This window comes from Lagenorhynchus albirostris, chromosome 1 (genome assembly GCF_949774975.1).
Source record: "Lagenorhynchus albirostris chromosome 1, mLagAlb1.1, whole genome shotgun sequence".
NCBI classification, from domain to species: Eukaryota; Metazoa; Chordata; class Mammalia; order Artiodactyla; family Delphinidae; genus Lagenorhynchus; species Lagenorhynchus albirostris.
The window spans coordinates 130,931,629-130,949,489 of NC_083095.1; the positions used below are offsets into that span (position 1 = coordinate 130,931,629).

The 17,861-nt window shown below is 37.8% G+C and overlaps 3 protein-coding genes across 4 annotated transcripts in view; 1 reads left to right on the forward strand and 2 right to left on the reverse strand.

The window, feature by feature from the left end:
- REC114 (REC114 meiotic recombination protein) overlaps nucleotides 1-17,861 on the forward strand; it is a 96,883-nt gene that overhangs the window by 19,554 nt on the left and 59,468 nt on the right. For both annotated transcript variants that reach the window (XM_060153574.1, XM_060153579.1), the window contains exon 2: nucleotides 9,440-9,529. In XM_060153574.1, coding sequence (XP_060009557.1) covers nucleotides 9,440-9,529 — 90 coding nt within the window. The remainder of the gene's footprint in view (nucleotides 1-9,439; nucleotides 9,530-17,861) is intronic.
- LOC132531863 (small ubiquitin-related modifier 1-like) lies at nucleotides 5,126-5,487 on the reverse strand. Its single transcript, XM_060169987.1, has one exon. It carries the CDS (start codon nucleotides 5,429-5,431, stop codon nucleotides 5,126-5,128), a length of 306 nt encoding a protein of 101 aa, XP_060025970.1. The 5' UTR covers nucleotides 5,432-5,487.
- Nucleotides 14,911-16,765, reverse strand: LOC132531874 (eukaryotic translation initiation factor 5-like). Its single transcript, XM_060169990.1, is given in 2 exon segments — nucleotides 14,911-15,695; nucleotides 15,698-16,765. Coding segments are annotated over 2 exon segments (1,281 nt in total). The 5' UTR covers nucleotides 16,476-16,765; the 3' UTR covers nucleotides 14,911-15,192.

Sequence of the window (17,861 nt, forward strand, 5' to 3'; positions counted from 1 at the left end):
GTGCCACAACTACTTAGCTCGCGTGCCTCAACGAGAGAGCCCGTGTGCCACGAACTACAGAGCCCACATGTCCTGGAGCCTGTGCGCCACAACTAGAGAGAGAAAACTCTCATGCCACAACTGGAGAGAAGCCGGCGCGCCGCAACTAGAGAGAAACCCCTACAGACCACACCATAACAAGAAAGATCCCGCGTGCCTGAACAGAGATCCCGTGTACTGCAACTAAGACCCAATGCAGCCAAAAAAAATAAGGAAAATAAATAAATAAATATTTAAAAAGAACTAAAATAATAACAATTATTATTATTTTTTGGCTCAAGCTGATGTTGATCTCCTCTGGCAGTTTTGTTCTGCTAGGAGCCACCTGTTCTGGGTTTTCTGTTTGTTCTTTATTGCTTTAGCCTATTTGGTATGTTGTCGTTTTCCTTTATCTAACTTATGCCTCTTCTTACTTTTGGGGCTCAAGTCCAACATACCTTAAGTGTTAAGTGTTGGGAGGTGCATGAGTCTCAGCCTTCTAGGTCTTCTGTAGAAGAGTAGAAAGGACTCAGCTAAGTAAGTTTCCCAGCTCCACTATGACTCCTTAGAGGCTGGGAGACCAGTAGGAATTTCAGAATACACAGGCTGGTCTTCTTGGGGCAGGGGGGATGACCAGTTTCTACGGGTTAGGCTCTCTCCCAAGAACTGGGGCATTCCTGCCTTTGCCCTAGGGCTACTTGCTTAGGCTAGGGCCTCCATTCTCATCCAGGGGGAAAACTCAGCTCTTTTCATCTGGATCCTGAGACTTCAACCCACCCTTCTGGCCCACTTGGATGCTGATTTTAATAACTGCTCAAGGAAAGGTAATTGGTATTTGGATTGGATTTAGGAAGGGAAGACTGCAGGGATGCAATCAAATTACATTTTTTCTTGAACCTCTTGGAAGTCTTAAATTAGACATTTTCAAACTGAGCATACCATAAAGATCTTTTAGGTGAAATATTGCAACAAATATATGAAAAATAGTAACTGTGGAATTCCCAGATACCTGGTATCCTTCCCATGCGATACCTAGTAACCTTCCCATGCCATGAAGTCTTTGCTCAAGCCTCACCTCAGTGACGCCCATGCTGACCACCCTATTATATTTTAACATTCATGCCCTGTCTTTACACTCCCATTCCCCTTACCCTGCTTTGTTTTTTCCCTAGCTCCTAGCACTTTCTTATATACTAGATAATTTACTTATTATGTTCAGTGATGTGCCTAGAACATATGAAACCCAAAATGGATAATTTTTAACACTTTCCTCCCCTAAATGATGAAATTATTTTCATAAAAATTTCATAAATGAAATTATTTATTATGCAGACAGTGAAATTTATTGAGATTCATTACTATAAGTATGGCAGTAAGATAAATAAGAAAAAGGAAATGCACGCTATAGTATAAGGCAGGAAAAAAAGCACAAATGTTTAGCCAGTTTTTTATATCTAGGTAAATGTCTGAACTTTGCTTCTTTGGTTAGAGGCTGATATTTTATGTAATTGATTTCTCTTTAACTAATAAGTGATTTAAAAAAATAATACTGAAAATCTCCAAATATACAATCTAGGCAACTAATGATAAAATTGCTGATATGTTTTATTCTCTTTTTTGCTATTTAGTTTGGAAACATTTAACAGTTTAAAAGAATAATATTTTAATATTAAAGGTATTATTCAAATTTAGTAACATATTTTGAGTGTGAACTAAAATTTGCATTTGCCAAACAAAAATGTTCCATCCTGTTGCTTGCACTTCCGTTGTTTTAAAATTTTAAGCACAAATATAAATGCCGAAAAGAAGGTCCCATAAAATGACAGCATTGTAATAACTCACGTTCTGTTTCTTGGTATTTACAGTCCCTGTGCTATCATTGTTTATTTTGAATCTATGGTTTAAATGCAGAAGAGTGTCATACCACAGGGTTGAAGTGAAGTGCATCCTAAGAAAGGGTTTGAGACAACAACTTTGCATTAGGCAAGCTTGAAGTATGTCAAAGCCTTATGAGCTTCTCTTGAAACAGATGTATGTGGTTAAGTCTGCGTGTATGTGGGCCAGCTTTATAACTGGGAGTTTTCCAAATGAATGTCTATGTAGAAAACAACGTTTATTAAAGAATAAATAAAAATCTGATAATTTGAAACTTACATGTGTATTATTTAAACTCAGCAGTAACTGTAGCAATTGTTTAGAACTTAGATCAACAAAAGATTTTTTTCAGGGAGGGGTATTTCATCAGTGACATTGATTAGAGTTGCCAGCTCATGGTAGTAATAAAAAGCAGCTGATTTTTAGTCAGTTTGACTATTGTTTATAAATTCTCAACAAAGCATTCCCTTATTGCCTGTACCAGGGTTGACTGCTCCCACCATTTCACCCTTAGTGTGCCACTAATTATATTTATTGTTTACTGTTTTCTGTACCCTTGCCCTGCATCCCATCCCACATTTGCTCCATGAGAGCAGCTAATGTTTTGTTCAGTGATGTGTCCCATCTAAGAAAATGCTTGGCATCTGTTAGGTGCTCAGTAAATATTTGTTGAATGAGCAAATGAATCAATGAAGCTCATGGTCAGGGACATTCCCTTCTATGCTTTTTTTTTTCTTTCCCTAACATTTAGAAGAGAGATCAGTACATAGTGAGTACTTTGTTAATGTTAAATGACTTAAATGCTTGGTATGTGGTCTCTTTTCATGAATTTCCACATGAATTTTAGAATCAGCTTGTTAATTTCTACAAAAGAATTTAGAATTTTTGATTATTACTGCTGTAACAAATTGCCACAAACTTAGTGGCTTACAAAAACCCAAACTTAGTTTGTTTACGCTTTGCACACAGTTCTGGAGGTCAGAAGTCTAAAATAGGTCTTATGAGGCTAAAATGAAGGTGTCAGCAGGGCTGCATTCCTTCTGGAGGCTTTAGGGGAGAATCCGTTTCTTGCCTGTTCCAGCTTCTAGAGGCTGCCTGAATTCCTTGCCTTGTACCACCCTTCCATCTTCAAAGCCAGCAGTCACATTTCCTTCTCTGACTCTGACTCTTCTGCCTCCTTCTTTCCCCTGTAGGGACCCTTCGGATTCCATTGGAACCATCTAGATAATCCAGCTCTCCTAGTCTCAAGATCCTTAACTTAATCACATCTGCAAAGTCTCCTTTGCCATGTAAGATAAGATATTCATACGTTCCAGGGATAAGGACAGGAACCTTTGGGTGGGGATCATTATTCTGCCTACCTCAGCATCTTAACAATATTAAATCTTCTATCCATGAACAAAGTATAACTCCATATATTTACTATGTATTAAATTTCTGTCAGTTTTCAGTGTGCAGATCTTTCACTTCTTTTGTCATATTTATCTCTAAATATTTCATATTTTTCATGCTATTATAAATTTTGATGTTTCTAAAATTCCAAATTCCAGTTGTTCTTTACTAGTTTGTATAAATTTAGTTTTCATTTATTGATCTTGTATCCTGCAATCTTTCTAAAATTCATTTATTAGTTCTAGGGAAATAAATTGGATTTTCTATATAAATGATCGTGTTGTCTGTGAATTAAGACAGTTTTTCTTCTACCTTTCCAGTCTGGAAAGGAAAGGCTTTTTACTTCTTTTTCTTGCCTAATTATAGTGTTTAGAACCTCCAGTACAGTGTGGAATAGAAGTGGTGATATTCTTGTCTTGTTCCTTATCTTAGAAAGCTTTCAGTCTTTCACTATTAAATATGATGTTAACTATAGTTTTTTCATAGATGCCCTTCATCAGCTTGAAGTTCCTTCAATTCCTGGTTTGCTGGTTTTTTTTTCACTCAGGAATGGATGTTGAATTTTGTCAAATGTCTTCTGTATATTCTTTCATCTAGTGAGGTGATCCTATGATTTTTCTCTTTTAGTTTGTTGACATGGTGAATTACATTCAGTTCAAAATACTTCCTGATTTCTCTCTTAATTTCTTATTTACCCATGGGTTATTTAGAAGTACATGATTTAGTTTCAAAATGTTTGGAGACTTTTTCAGAGATATTTCTGTTATTGATTTCTAATTTAATTTATGCTCAGAGAACATACTTTAAAATTTACTAACACTTGTCTTATGGCCCAGAATTTGGTCTCTCTCAGTAAGTGCTCTGTGTACACTTGAGAAGAATATATATTTTGCTGATATTGAGTGGAGTGTTGTATAAATGTCAGTCAGGTCATGTTAGTTGATAGTGTTGTTCACGTCTACTATATGCTTGCTGATTTTCTATGTTTATCAATTATTGAGGGAGGGGTGTTGAAATCTGACTATAATTGTGGATTTGTCTATTTTTCCTTACAGTGCTATCAATTATTGCTTCATGTATTTTTTATGGTTTTTACAAATATTTTGTTTATTTTAATGAAGCTGGTACTGACGATGTCCATTTAAAACCTATATCCCAGGCCAAAAAGTACAAATAAAGTCAAAAAGAGCAGTGTTCTGTTGTATACACTTCTGCATGAATAACTTTTAACTGCTAAGGAAAATTAGAACTTTTCTGGGATCTTCTGACAAGGTTTGTCCTTCATCTTAAAATGCTTTCTCTTCAGTGAAGCCATCTTTGGAGCTAGTCATTTATTCTCACCACCTTTGTCATCTTGACTCCAACCTGATATTCCTCTTCTTTTGGTCCAGACCCTCAGATTTTAAAAGTAGCTTCAAGTTAAGGAAAGGTCATTTTTCCACAGTTCAGTTCTCTGAAAAACTTCCATCTCCCACTGAAAGTCATAGTCCAAGAGTGAAGCAGTCACATGCTAAAACTTCAAGGCCAGCTGGAAAGTCATTATGATTACTTGCATTAGTCAATCTTATCACAAGCCTGAAAGTGGACAGTCCTGGAAGGCGGCCTTTCTGTGCACATATGTAATTTTTAAAAAGGAGGTGGCAATATGAAGGGGGCTGAGGTTTGATCACCAAAAATCAGCACAGTGAAACAAACAATAATGAATAATAGACACTAGAATGCGAATTACCAGATGTTTTAAAGAGATGCCAGTTTTCAATTCTGTTTTGAACATCACGTTACAAAAGAACTATTTTTAAAAATAAAGGATTAGGGAAAATAAAAAAAATAAAAAGAATATCTAAACTGTTGAATGACCCCCTGTTTGTTCCTGATAAACTTCAATCACATCTTCTCCCTCTATTCCCAGTTCTTTTGGAGTATGATTATCAGTAATTCTCTGACCTTCAAGGAGAAACCTGAGTGAATTCATGGGAACTTCGTGTCTTTGACAGTATGATTCTTTGAGTTTCTTGAGATGTGTTGTCATTTTCACTCTGAAGTAAATCTCATTGCTCTCCTGTCCTGTGACTTTGAGTTTAATATATTCTCCTTCCTTCTTATCCCCCAAATCCTCAGTTGAAGGTTTTGCCTCCTGGTCAGACATGGTGACGGTGGCTTCCCCCGGGGTCTCTGCACAGCAGCGGCCTTGGGTAGGCAGAACCTTGCCTGCTTCATGTATTTTTCAGCTCTTATTGGGGGGCGTGAATGTTTAGGATAATTATGTCTCTTGATTAACACCTTGTCATTATGAAATGACCTTCTTTATGCCTTTTGGTAGTCTTGCCTAAAATTAATAGCTATTCCAGCTTTCTTTGACTAGTATTAGCATGGTATATATTTTTCTCACCCTTTTGTTTTCACCTCTTCATATTTTTATATTTATATATAGTTGTGCCTTGTCTTCTCATCCTGTTGTCAGATTGCCTTTCCTTGGGATGTTTAAGCCATTTACATTTTTAAAAAATAAAATAAATTTATTTAAATAAAATAAATAAATTTTTAAATAAAATAAATTTATTTTTAAAAATCTCTTTAGAGGGCGAAAAAAGAGCAGGACGTGTGTAAAGAATACATAAGGAAAGAGAAAAGGATTCTTAGTAATTTTTCATGTATTCTCACTGAAAAATAATGAAGAGAAAATGGGTAGCTGAGAAGCAAAATTAATCCTGATTAAGGCCATTTACATTTAATGTGATCATTGAAAGGGTTAGGTTTATGTCTGTAATCTTCCTATTTGTCTTGTGTTTGTCCCACCTGTTCTTCCCTTTATATTCTTATTCTTGCTTCCTTTGGATTCATTGAGTGTTGTCTTTAATCCCTTACATCAATCTTCTTTTAAAGAAGATACGTAGACAGATAAACAAGTAAATATAAAGAAACAAAATTGGAAAAGGGAACAGGAACTATCTGGTTTAGGTAATGGGGCAGGGAGCTGGTGGCAGTTTTCACTAGGATGGTCAGGAAAGGTGACATTTAAACACATGACATTTAAGCAAAGACCTGAAAAAGATCAAGGAGTGAGTCATGTAGATCTAGGAGAAGACAATTCCAGATAGAGAAGCCCTGAGTTTTATAATCATGAATGTGCCTTGTAGGTTCAAAGAGCAGCAGAGGCCAGTGCGGCTGGAGCAGAGTGGCCAAAAGGGGCGATGAGAGCAGAGAGGTAATGGATTGTGGAACACCTTGCATGAGTCTCTGAATGAGATGGAAAGCTGCTCTAGGGCTTTGAACTGGAAATGGCATGACGTGACTTAGGTTTTAAAACGATCACTCTGGTTACTGTATTGAGAATAAAATTTGTTGGAAAAGGGGAGCAAGAACAGAAGCTAGAAAGCCAGTTAGGAGGTTATTATAATAATCCCACTAGAGATGATGCCAGCTCAGACCAGACCTGGGAGAAGTGTTAGATCCTGCATATTTTGAAGGATTTGCTGATGGGTATGAGTATGCAAAAAGTAGAGGATTCAAGAATGATTCCACAGTTTGGCCTAACGAAATGGAAAGATAGAATTATATTCTGAGATGGGAAAACTGTGGGAGTCAAAAGCCTACAACAGCCTGGTCCATGGTAGGTGCTTTGTGTTGTGAAAGACAATCTTGGGCATGCAGTCTTGCAATCCCCTCTCTCGGCTGTAAGAATGGGCCTTGGGCCTGGAACACTTACTTAGCAAGAAATAGAGTCCTCACAGCCTGTGCTCCTGTGTTCTGCTTAAGCATCATATGGCACCTGGCCAGCCCCACTGTTGTATCTGTCCCCTGGGGGGAGAAGGAGGAGTCATTGTGCTGTAGCCATGAGGGCTGAGTGCAGGCCAGCTGCCCTGCATGGCTGCCTAGGTTCCCCCTGCTGGCCATGGGGGAACCAACCCCCAGTACTGATACTGATCTTGCTCTGTTTCTTCTGTGTGAGTCAAGTGCTGTTCCCTCCACTGCTTGACTGTGTTGTTTTCCATGGTGACTCCAGTACCAAGATGTAGTGAGCAGAAGTGTTTGGACTTCTACACCTGGTGACAGGCCACAGATGCCACTTGCCCGACACTTTGTAAATATTCAATGAATGAATGAATGGGAAGGTTTGGACTTCAAGTTAGGGGCTGTTAATTTTGAGATGACTATTAGACCTTTAAGTAGAGATGTTGAGTGGTCAATTAGATGTAAAAGTTTGGGGACTTCCCTGGTGGTCCATTGGCTAAGACTCCACTTCCAACTGCTCGAGGAGCTAAGATCCCACATGCCGTGCGCACGGTGTAGCCAAAAAAAAAAAATGAGATGTAAAAGTTTGGAGGGCAGGGGAGAAAAAACAATAAAATTATTTGGAAAGAATTGGCATCTCCATAACGAGTGTTTCTACCCAACAAGAGACATATATAAGAATGTTCATAATAGCATTATTTGCAGTAGATTTAAACTGGAAAACAAGATTCATCAACAAAAGAGTGAAAAAATAAATTGTGGTATAATCATAGAATGGTATTCTACAATAATGATAACGAATGAACTGAGGTATATGCAACAACATTGATGAAGCCAGACATAAAAGAATTCTGTATGATTCCATTCATATAAATAAAACTAAACTATGGTGTTAGAAGTCAGGATGGATATTAGAGGGAGGAGGGAGCAGATAGTAATTGGGAGATAGCCCTAGGGTACCTTCTGGAAGGCTTCTGTTTTTTTATCTGAGTGGTGATTGTGTGTTTACTTTGTCATCACTCATTGAACTGTTCATTTGAGTGTTGGACACTTTTGTGATATATGTTATATTTCTAAAAAAAAATAGTTAAGCTGTTATGTTAGAATATTGCCTCCCAAAGAATTTGCTTAACAGACTCCAGTTTCTATAGTTATGCTTCATTCCTAGCTATTCTTGAGGTTTTAAGTGGTCATGAAACATACACGATAATCTATTTAAACTATAATGGGAAGAGTGTTGTACAAATAACTGAATTCCTAATATTGGGAAAGAGGATGAATAACAACCACTGAAAGAAATAATGCAGGGTTTAGCATACCCACCTTGACATCTAAAATGTTATTCGATTTTTAAGTTTGGAATTTAAAGTGAATTAGAGAAAACTCAGTAGGAAATCTTGAGTTTAAATATAGCAGTGAAGCTTCAAACCCCGCATATGGAACTATAAGATAGAACATTATTTCTCAATAGAATGCAGTAACCTTATAACGGTATACTTGAGTTAGGTATGTGTTAATTATTTTGAGCTTTGAGCATTAAGGTGAATCTACAATTTCATCCTATCTGTACAAGGATGTTTACCTTTACAGTGTTTATCAATGATATTAAAGACACCTATACAGTGTAGTCACTTAAGACCCAAATCCCACTCTTAAGTATCTATGAGTCATGACCTCCATGACATTTTGCTTTAATTGCCTCAACTCCCCACCACAACCGTAGACCAAATCTAACAAGATAAAATATAATGGGGGTAAGTGCAAGGTCTTATGTTTAGGTTCAGATGCAGAAAGTAAAAGTATGATTTACCAACATAGGTGATGAAATTTCAGGGAATTTTATTGATGTAAGATCACTCTTCAATGGGACTACCCCCTCAAAAGATAAATGTAATTGTAGGCTTCATTACTGCAAGTAATGGAGATAATTAGATCACACCAAGAATATTATGGTCAGTTTGGGGCACCCTATTTTTAAGAGTGACATTACAAATTAAAGCTCATCCAAAGGAAACACCAAGTTTTGAGGGGTTGTGAAAAATGGATTATGTGGCAAAGAAACTGACTCTGTAGTCTGACAAGAACCTGTAAAGCATTATCCCCATTTTACAGAAAGGAAACTGAGGCTCACAGATAATTCATGATTTATTAGAATGTAATTCAAAAGTGGTTGGCTCAGGCCCCATGTCTCTTGATTCCTCATTTACTATTTTTGTTTCAAAATATTGGTTTTAGTTATATTTTATAAAAGCCTGGCTGTTAACCCTTATATGAGGAAAACTTGAAACTATAGGGGAATGATTACAGATTAAATGAGGGAAAGGGAACATTCAGAGTGGGAAGATCAGTGTGAGAAGATAGTTTGGTTATAAGTTTATTAGTATTACAGAAATATCTTATACACATTTCTCTCTTTTTCAAGGTTTTTGACTCCAGTGAAGAATCTGGGCATCTTGTTCTCACCATAGTTACATCGGGTCATTTCTTCATTTCCCAAGGACAGACACTGTTGGTAGGTTTTATGCATACAGTTTAATATGTAGATATATTTATCTTTGTAGCTTTACATTAATTTTGTATCATCAAGGTTCTTCAGTCTTATTGAAATTCATCAGGTTCAACAAATTAAGCATTTATTGAATGTTCTATAACAGTGGAAAATAAAAAAACATAATGAATATTTCCTGCCCTAAAGGAATTTAGGGTTTTGTTGGGAGTCAGAGTGGATCAAAGGATTGAGATTAATCGGTGTTATAAAGGATTCTTCATTGGGGAGATTGGGTTGAAGACAGGTTAGATTTATAGAGAGATGGGTGTGGGTTTTCTGGATAGAATAAAGAGTATGTGCAGAGGGATAGATTTGAGAAAATAGCTAAAAGAAAACTTGAAGCATGCTATTATCAATTGATAGAGTCCTCTATAAAACTCTAATTTTATTTTATTATTAAAGTATAGTTGATTTACAAGGTTGTGTTAGTTTCTGGTGTACAGCAGAGTGATTCAGTTGCACATATATATACATATTCTTTTTCATATTCTTTTCCATTATAGGTTATTATAAGATATTGAATATAATTCCCTGTGCTGTACAGTAAATCCTTATTGTTTATTTTATATACAGTAGTTTGTATCTGCTAATCCCAAACTCCTTATTTATCCCCTCACATTTCCTCTTTGGTAACCATGAGTTCGTTTTCTATGTCTGTGAGTCTGTTTCTGTTTTGTAAATAAGTTCATTTGTATCATATTTTAGATTCCACATATAAGTGATCATATGATATTTGTCTGATTTACTTCACTTAGTATGATAATTTCTAGGTTCATCCATGTTGCTGCAAATGGCAAAATTTCATTCTTTTTTATGGCTGAGTAGTATTCCGTTGTGTGTGTGTGTGTGTGTGTGTGTGTGTGTGTGTGTGTGTGTGTGTACATCTTCTTTATCCATTCAGCTGTCGATGGACATTTAGGTCGCTTCCATGTCTTGGCTGTTGTGAGTAGTGCTGCTATGAACATAGGGGTGCATGCATCTTTTTCAATTAGAGTTTTGTCCAGGTGTATGCCCAGGAGTGGGATTGCTGGATCATATGGTAGTTCTATTTTTAGTTTTCTGAGGAACCTCCATACTGTTTTCCATAGTGGCTGCACCAACTTACATTCCCACCACCAGTGTAGGAGGGTTCCCTTTTGTCCACAGCCTCTCTAGCATTTTTCATTTGTAGACTTTTTAATGATGGCCATTCTGACCGGTGTGAGTACCTCACTGTAGTTTTGATTTGCATTTCTCTAATAATTAGTGATGTTGAGCATCTTTTCATGTGTCTACTGGCCATCTGTATGTCTTCTTTGAAGAAATGTCTATTAAGGTGTTCTGCCCATTTTTCGACTGGGTTTGTTTTTGTTGTTGTTGAGTTATATTAGCTGTTTGTATATTTTGGAGATTAAGCCCTTGTCAGTCACGTCATTTGCAAATATTTTCTCCCATTCCATAGATTGTCTTTTTGGTTTTTTTTTTTATCGTTTCCTTTGCTGTGCAAAAGCTTATAAGTTTGATTAGGTCCCATTTGTTTATTTTTGTTTTTATTTCTATTGCCTTGGGAGACTGACCTAAGAAAATATTGCTACAATTTATGTCAGAGAATGTTTTGCCTATGCTCTCTTCTAGGAGTTTTATGGTATCATGTCTTATGTTTAAGTCGTTAAGTGGCCTTTGTTTTAAAGTCTGTTTTGTCTGATATGAGTATTGCTAACCTTGCTTTCTTGTCATTTCCATTTGCATGAAGTATCTTTCTCCATCTCATCACTTTCAATCTATGTGTTTCCTTCGCCCTAAAGTGGGTCTCTTGTAGGCAGCATATTGTAGGCTCTTGTTTTATTATCCAACCTGCCACTCTATGTCTTTTGATTGGAACACTTAGTCCCTTGACATTTAAGATAATTATTGATAGATATGCATTTATTAACATTTTAAACCTTGTTTTCCAAAAGCTCTAATTTTATAAAAATGCATACATTCTTTATTCTGAATATACATAAACACACACATATTGTAGGAAACTTTTAGAATGAAGAAATATATAAAGGAGAAATGAGAATCTCCTTGCTTGGAAGTTCATTTTTTTAATTGAAGTATAGTTGATTTACAGTATTGTGTTAATTTCAGGTGTATGGCAAAGTGATTGTTATATATATATATAAATAAATATATATATAATAAATATATATATACACACACACACATATTTTCAGATTATTTTCCATTATAGGTTATTACAAGATATTGAGTATAATTCCCTGTGCTATACAGTAAATCCTTATTGCTTATCTGTTTTAAATACGGTAGTGTGTTTATGTTAATCTCATACTCCTAATTTATCCTCCCCTCCCCCTTCACCTTTGGTAACCATAAGTTTGTTTCCTATGTCCGTTAGTCTGTTTCTGTTTTGTGAATAAATTCATTTGTATTATTTTTAGATTCCACATATAAGTGATATAATATTTGTTTTCCTCTGTCTGATTTCACTTAGTATGATATTCTCTAGGTCTATTCATGTTGCTGCAAGTGGCAAAATTCATTCTTTTTATGGCAGAGTAATATTCCATTGTACATACCACCTCTTCTTTATCCATTCATCTGTCGATGGACATTTAGATTGCTTCCATGTCTTGGTTATTGTGAATAGTGCTGCTATGAACATTGGGGTGCATGTATCTTTTCAAATTAGAATTTTTGTCTTTTCTGGATATATGCCCAGGAGTGGGATTGCTGGATAATAATGGTAACTCTATTTTTAGTTTTTTAAGGAAGCTCCCCACTGTTTTCCGTAGTGGCTGCACCAGTTTATATTCTCACCAACAGTGTAGGAGGGTTCCCTTTTCTCCACATCCTCTATAGCATTTGTATTTGTAGATTGAAAATTTATGTTTGAATTGGTATTTAGAAACAAAATGAATAAAGAAACAAGACAATTATTAGCTTCCAATCAGAGAAATTGTACAAGAAAGGAAATGTAAGAGAAGGTTATTACATCATTTACATTGACATAATGGATTTGTACAAATATTTACTGAATATCTACGTAGGCATAATTTATTCACTTAACAAGTACTGTATGCTTGGCATTGTACTAGGTGCTAGGGATATAGCAGTGAACAGTAAAGACAAAAATCCCTGTCATCATGGAGTGTCATCATTCTAGTGGGGAGAAACAGTAATAAACAAATAGGTCAAATATATTTAAAAGACATGAATTTTTGGTGAATCCCTTACACATTCTGTTATAATATGGCAGCATCCCACAGTTGTGTATTGTGATGATTCATCTTTCCACTCTAGTGGAAGATAGCCTTATCTTTGAATGTGAGATGACCTGCAAAGTCATCTTTGCATTCCTTGTGACTTTTAAAATTTAGCACTACTTGTACAGTTGTGCTTTATCTGCCACTGTTAGGGCTTGTATCAGCTGCCAAGAGGTAAGATTTGTTGTTCAACTTCGAATGTAGAATCCCAAATGGTGGACTGACGGATGCCTAGCACATAGTTAATTCTCCTTGTCAGTATCATGGGTCTTTGCTGAATGGTGACATTAATGCAGTTTGGCTTCCTCAGACATAGGGGCCCACCCTGTTCCTTATCTCTGCTCCATTCTTTTGCACCAATGGTAGATGTTGTTACAAACTTGGTATCATACATGGAATGATTTTTTGCACTGCAGTAACAAAACCAAGTTTATTAAATTCCAAGACATCACTATTGAGAAATATTGTAGCTCTACAATTTGGTGCATGTTGCATATACATATATAACTTGAGTAATATTTTTAAAAATTTTCTTTAAATTCTTTTTATTTTTTATTATACCAAATGTTTATATAATTTCAATGTGAAAAAAGCTTACATACATTTGTTAAGGTCTCATTGTAATCTGTGAGATGGATCACAAAGAAAGAGGTGAATGTTATAAGCCATACTCCCCCAAAAATTCACTCCATGCATTTTGATTCCCACAGTGTACTTTTTGTGTAAATTTGTATCTTCAAGATGATTTCTCAGATGTAATCATAAGCCCGTCTATCAAGGGAGTTTACATCAGCAGATTGGGCAAGCACATTACAAGGAAGTTATTTCCAAATCTAAAGCCCAGGATGGGCTAGGTCAGGCCCTAGGCACCTGCTTTCCGTTGCCATCATCACAGACTTCCTTTACTTCCTTCCTCACAATATTCAGTGTGAAAATAAAAAACACCCTAAGTCTTAAAACAAAATATAGGCTCTTAGAAGTATGCTTTGGGCTTCCCTGGTGGCGCAGTGGTTGAGAGTCCGCCTGCCGATGCAGGGGACGCGGGTTCGTGCCCCAGTCCGGGAGGATCCCACGTGCCGCGGAGCAGCTGGGCCCGTGAGCCATGGCCACTGGGCCTGCGCATCCGGAGCCTGTGCTCCGCAACGGGAGAGGCCGCAGTGGTGAGAGGCCCGCGTACCACAAAAACAAAAAAAACAAAAACAAAAAAAGAAGTATGCTTTTAGCTTTTTAAAAAAATAAGACATTTTGGGGGTGTGGGGGGGAATTTGAGACATAGTTAACACTTATTTTGGCAAGATAGCAATGAAAACCTGAAAAGCATAAGCTATGTCTCCAAATGCAAAAGTCATCAAAGAACCATAGTTTATCAGGGGAAAAATCCACACTGAACAAAAGATACAGTATGTCTAAATATTTTGAAATTGTAATTTGAATCAAGAGTAAATGCTGAAAAATTATGCTCAGTGTTTGCTAGAGATTAAGTGTACCTTTTCCTGCTTCCCCCAAATAAAATCGTAGAGCTTACTATTTAATCACTCCCCAGAGTTTCAGTTTTCTCTCAGTATAAAGCAAGAGCTACATACACATAATAAAATGCTTATATGTTAATGTAATAATTCCCCTGGCTCATCCAACGTGCAAGTGCACATGACTTCAAAGACTACAATTTGGGGCAAGTATAGAAGAAATGAAAAAAACACAATTCAAGTTTCAAAACCTGTTCTTAAAATTTTATTTATACGACACTCAGGTCATTTTAACTTCTCAGTAAGTTAAAGGTATTGCACTGTCATTTGATTATCAGTCCACCTTGGCATGGGAAGAATGTACATTACCACATGCCAATCTGAAGAACTAGAAATAAGACTTAAAAGTACTACATTTCTTAATGACTGCGTAAGGTATTTATAAGTAAGTTTATGTTCACATTCTGCTGAGACCTCTTTATAGTCTCAGCACCTGACAATATCTAACAGGCTCCAGTAATCCTATCAGGTTAAATAATGATGCAGCATTTTTTAAAGGAGCCAATTATTTCAGCCTACTTAAGTCATTCAGAGCCAAAAATCTGAAAAACGAGCAAAATGAAATCTTTACTTTTCTAACTATATAAATGTGATCCAAATGTGTCCACCACTAAGTTTTCAAAAAGAAACATGCTGTAAATAAGCACACTGCATCTGCTCACTGGTATGTGTATGGACTCCCTAGATGTCTTGTTGGGTTTAAATACAGACCACTCACAGCAATATATTTTTAGTAGAAAGTGTAGCATGATGTTAAGCCATTTTAGCTTTTGCACATACATGTTGCACTTCTGGCTGATGATGCAGAAAGATTCTCAGCATTAAACTGTTAAGCTGGGCTGCACCCACCCCTTTAAATGGCATCAATATCAATGTCATCGTCCTTGTTGTCAGACTTTACAGCTTCAACTTTCAGTACACTGGCAGTCTTTGAATACATCACCTCAATATTCTCATCTTCATCTTCACCAGCACAAGATTCTTCCTCTGCTTCCTTCAACCATTTTATAAAAGGTTCCGCTTTGACACGAATCTCTTTGGCAAGTTCTTTTGAGATATATTTCTTAGAGGCCTTTTCTGACCAGCTAATGATGACTTCTTCCTCCAAAAGGTCTGCATAATACATCTCCTTCAAGATATGTGGCATCTTGGAGATGAGCTGAGCTTGGTGCGTTGCTACCACACACTCCAAACAATGAAGAGGGTACCGTTGAGCTTTTTTGTTGTTGTGACAAAATCGTAAGAAATGGTACCTGTATTTCTTAATTTGTTCTCTAATCTTCTTATTAAAAAGAACTTCAGTCAAAATAAGAGGGCCCATGGCTTTTACATTCAGTCTTTCTGCTTCAGCTACAATTTGTCAGATGGGTCAATACTACCGTCTTCTTTCTTTTTCTTAACAAAATCAAACAGGATATTGACACGCTCTTCAGCAGTCCTTTCCAAATCATCACTGAGGGTTAAAACTTTTGCGTGGTCACTGATTTCATCCATTCTTCCCCTTTGAGCTTCCTCTGTTGTATCCTCCCCCCAGTCATCATCTTCCTCTTCTTCCACAGCATGTGGAGGAGGACAGATTTCATTGGGTGGTGGTGGAGGTGGTGTCTCACTGCTGGACACGGAGCCATTTCCCTTGTCTTTGCCCTTTCTAGTTTTCTTTTCCTTTTCTTTCTTTCCTGAACCATTGTCACTATTCTCAGGTGGCATTTTGAGAATGAACATGCAGAGTTTATGATGTGTGTCAAGCATGCCTCGATAGCCCCAGGCTTTACAAGAATTACCTATTGTTTGCTTCTTTGGATTGACATGCACATCCATTTCGGGATTCTCACACTCAGGACAGAGAACAAATTTTTTAATGAATCCATCCAACATGCCTTGCAGCTTATTTGCCTCATGAGATCCACTGGCAATGTAATGGTCATTCTTAACATCAAACTGGGTCTGTGCTCCCAGTTCACAACCTAAATATTTGGTGGGATACGTTGGACGCTGATTAAGCGCTTTGGCTATGTCACCCATGTTGACTATAACTGTCTTGATTCCATTTCCTTTGCCCACAACTTTGGCAATCAGACGAGGCATCTCGTAGCGATAGAACTGGTCTGACACGCTGCGGTTGACGTTGACAGACATTTTGGCTCATTAGTGGCTTTATCAATAAGATGAAGAGATCTTTGATTGCAGCCTTTTGGTATCCCCTGTCTGGAGAAGAAGGGATGACATAAACGACTGCAAGAGTTCTCGGTCTCTGACATGAAAAATTTTTCGCCACTGTGGCTGTAAGCTTCTTGCTTGTATGCTGTGTTTCCCCAATACGGTACCAATGGCTGTGCAACAGCTCGTTTTCATCAAATAAAGACATAAACTCAACGTTGCTCTCCCGGGGCTGGGATGAAGTGAGACACGCGCGAACCCGAGTCCGAGGAGCGCAGCGGAGGCAGCACAGCGAGCAGCGGCCGGGCCAGGCGCCACCAAGCAGCGGGGACAGGCTGTCCCCGCGACGTCTGGGGTCCACACACTTCACTGCCCGGAGCCTGGTGACCTCTGGAATGTTCTCGCTGTCTGGAATATGGTTGTTTTCTTACTCCCGTTTCCCTAGAAAGGAAAACCTGAAAGCAAGCTTGTGTGCTGATGCTTTATTAGGAAGAAGAATAACCCCAGGGCAGTAAGAGTGAGGGCAGGAGAAAAGAAAGTAAAGAAGGAAGCTGTACTAGGTTGAATAGGGTCCCCCAAAACTCATGTCCATCCAGAACCTCCAAATGTGACATCATTTGGAAATGGGATCTTAATTAGGTAAGATGAGGTCACACTGGACCACTTAGGGTGGTCCTTACATCCAATGGCTGGTATTCTTATAAGAAGAGAGATACGGAGATACACAGACACGCATGGGAGAAGGCATGTGAAGAGGGAGGCAGAAATCAGAGTGTTGTGTCTACAAGCCATGGAAAGTCAAGTATTGCCAGCAACCACCAGAAGCTTGAAGAGACAAAGAAGGACTCTTTCCTAGAAACAGCAGGGGGAACCTGGCCTTACGGATACTTTGATTTCAGACTTCTGACCTCCAGAACTGTGAGAGCATAAAGTTCTGTTGCTTTAGGCCACCCTGTTTGTGGTCCATAATTATGGCAACCCTTTCACACCCATAGGACTGAACTGATGATGGATCAGGGCCAACCACAGTCACCTGGGAGAGGAGTGCTCAAAATCACTGCTGGGCAGGGCACGTCTTGGTCCAGCACTGTATGCTCAGAGCAGTGGTCCTCGGTCCTGGGTGCACCAGAGTCACCTGGAGAGTCTGCAGAAAATGCATGAGTTCTGGTCTCACCCCCAGGGATTCAAATTCAATATGTCTGGGGCAGGTCCTGGTCCTCAGACAGGTCTCTCCATGCTTACAAGATGGCTACTACAGCTCCAAGTGGTGAGAGGTGTCCTGTACAGTTCTTGGGGTCTCAGAACACTCTGGGCTGTGTCCAGAGGCAGGAAGCAAGAAGTCCCTTCTCGGCACAGTTTTTTACG

Excerpts from the sequence above, each read along its gene's own strand:
- LOC132531863 (XM_060169987.1), bottom strand. The coding sequence starts at position 5,431 with ATGTCTGACCAGGAGGCAAAACCTTCAACTGAGGATTTGGGGGATAAG.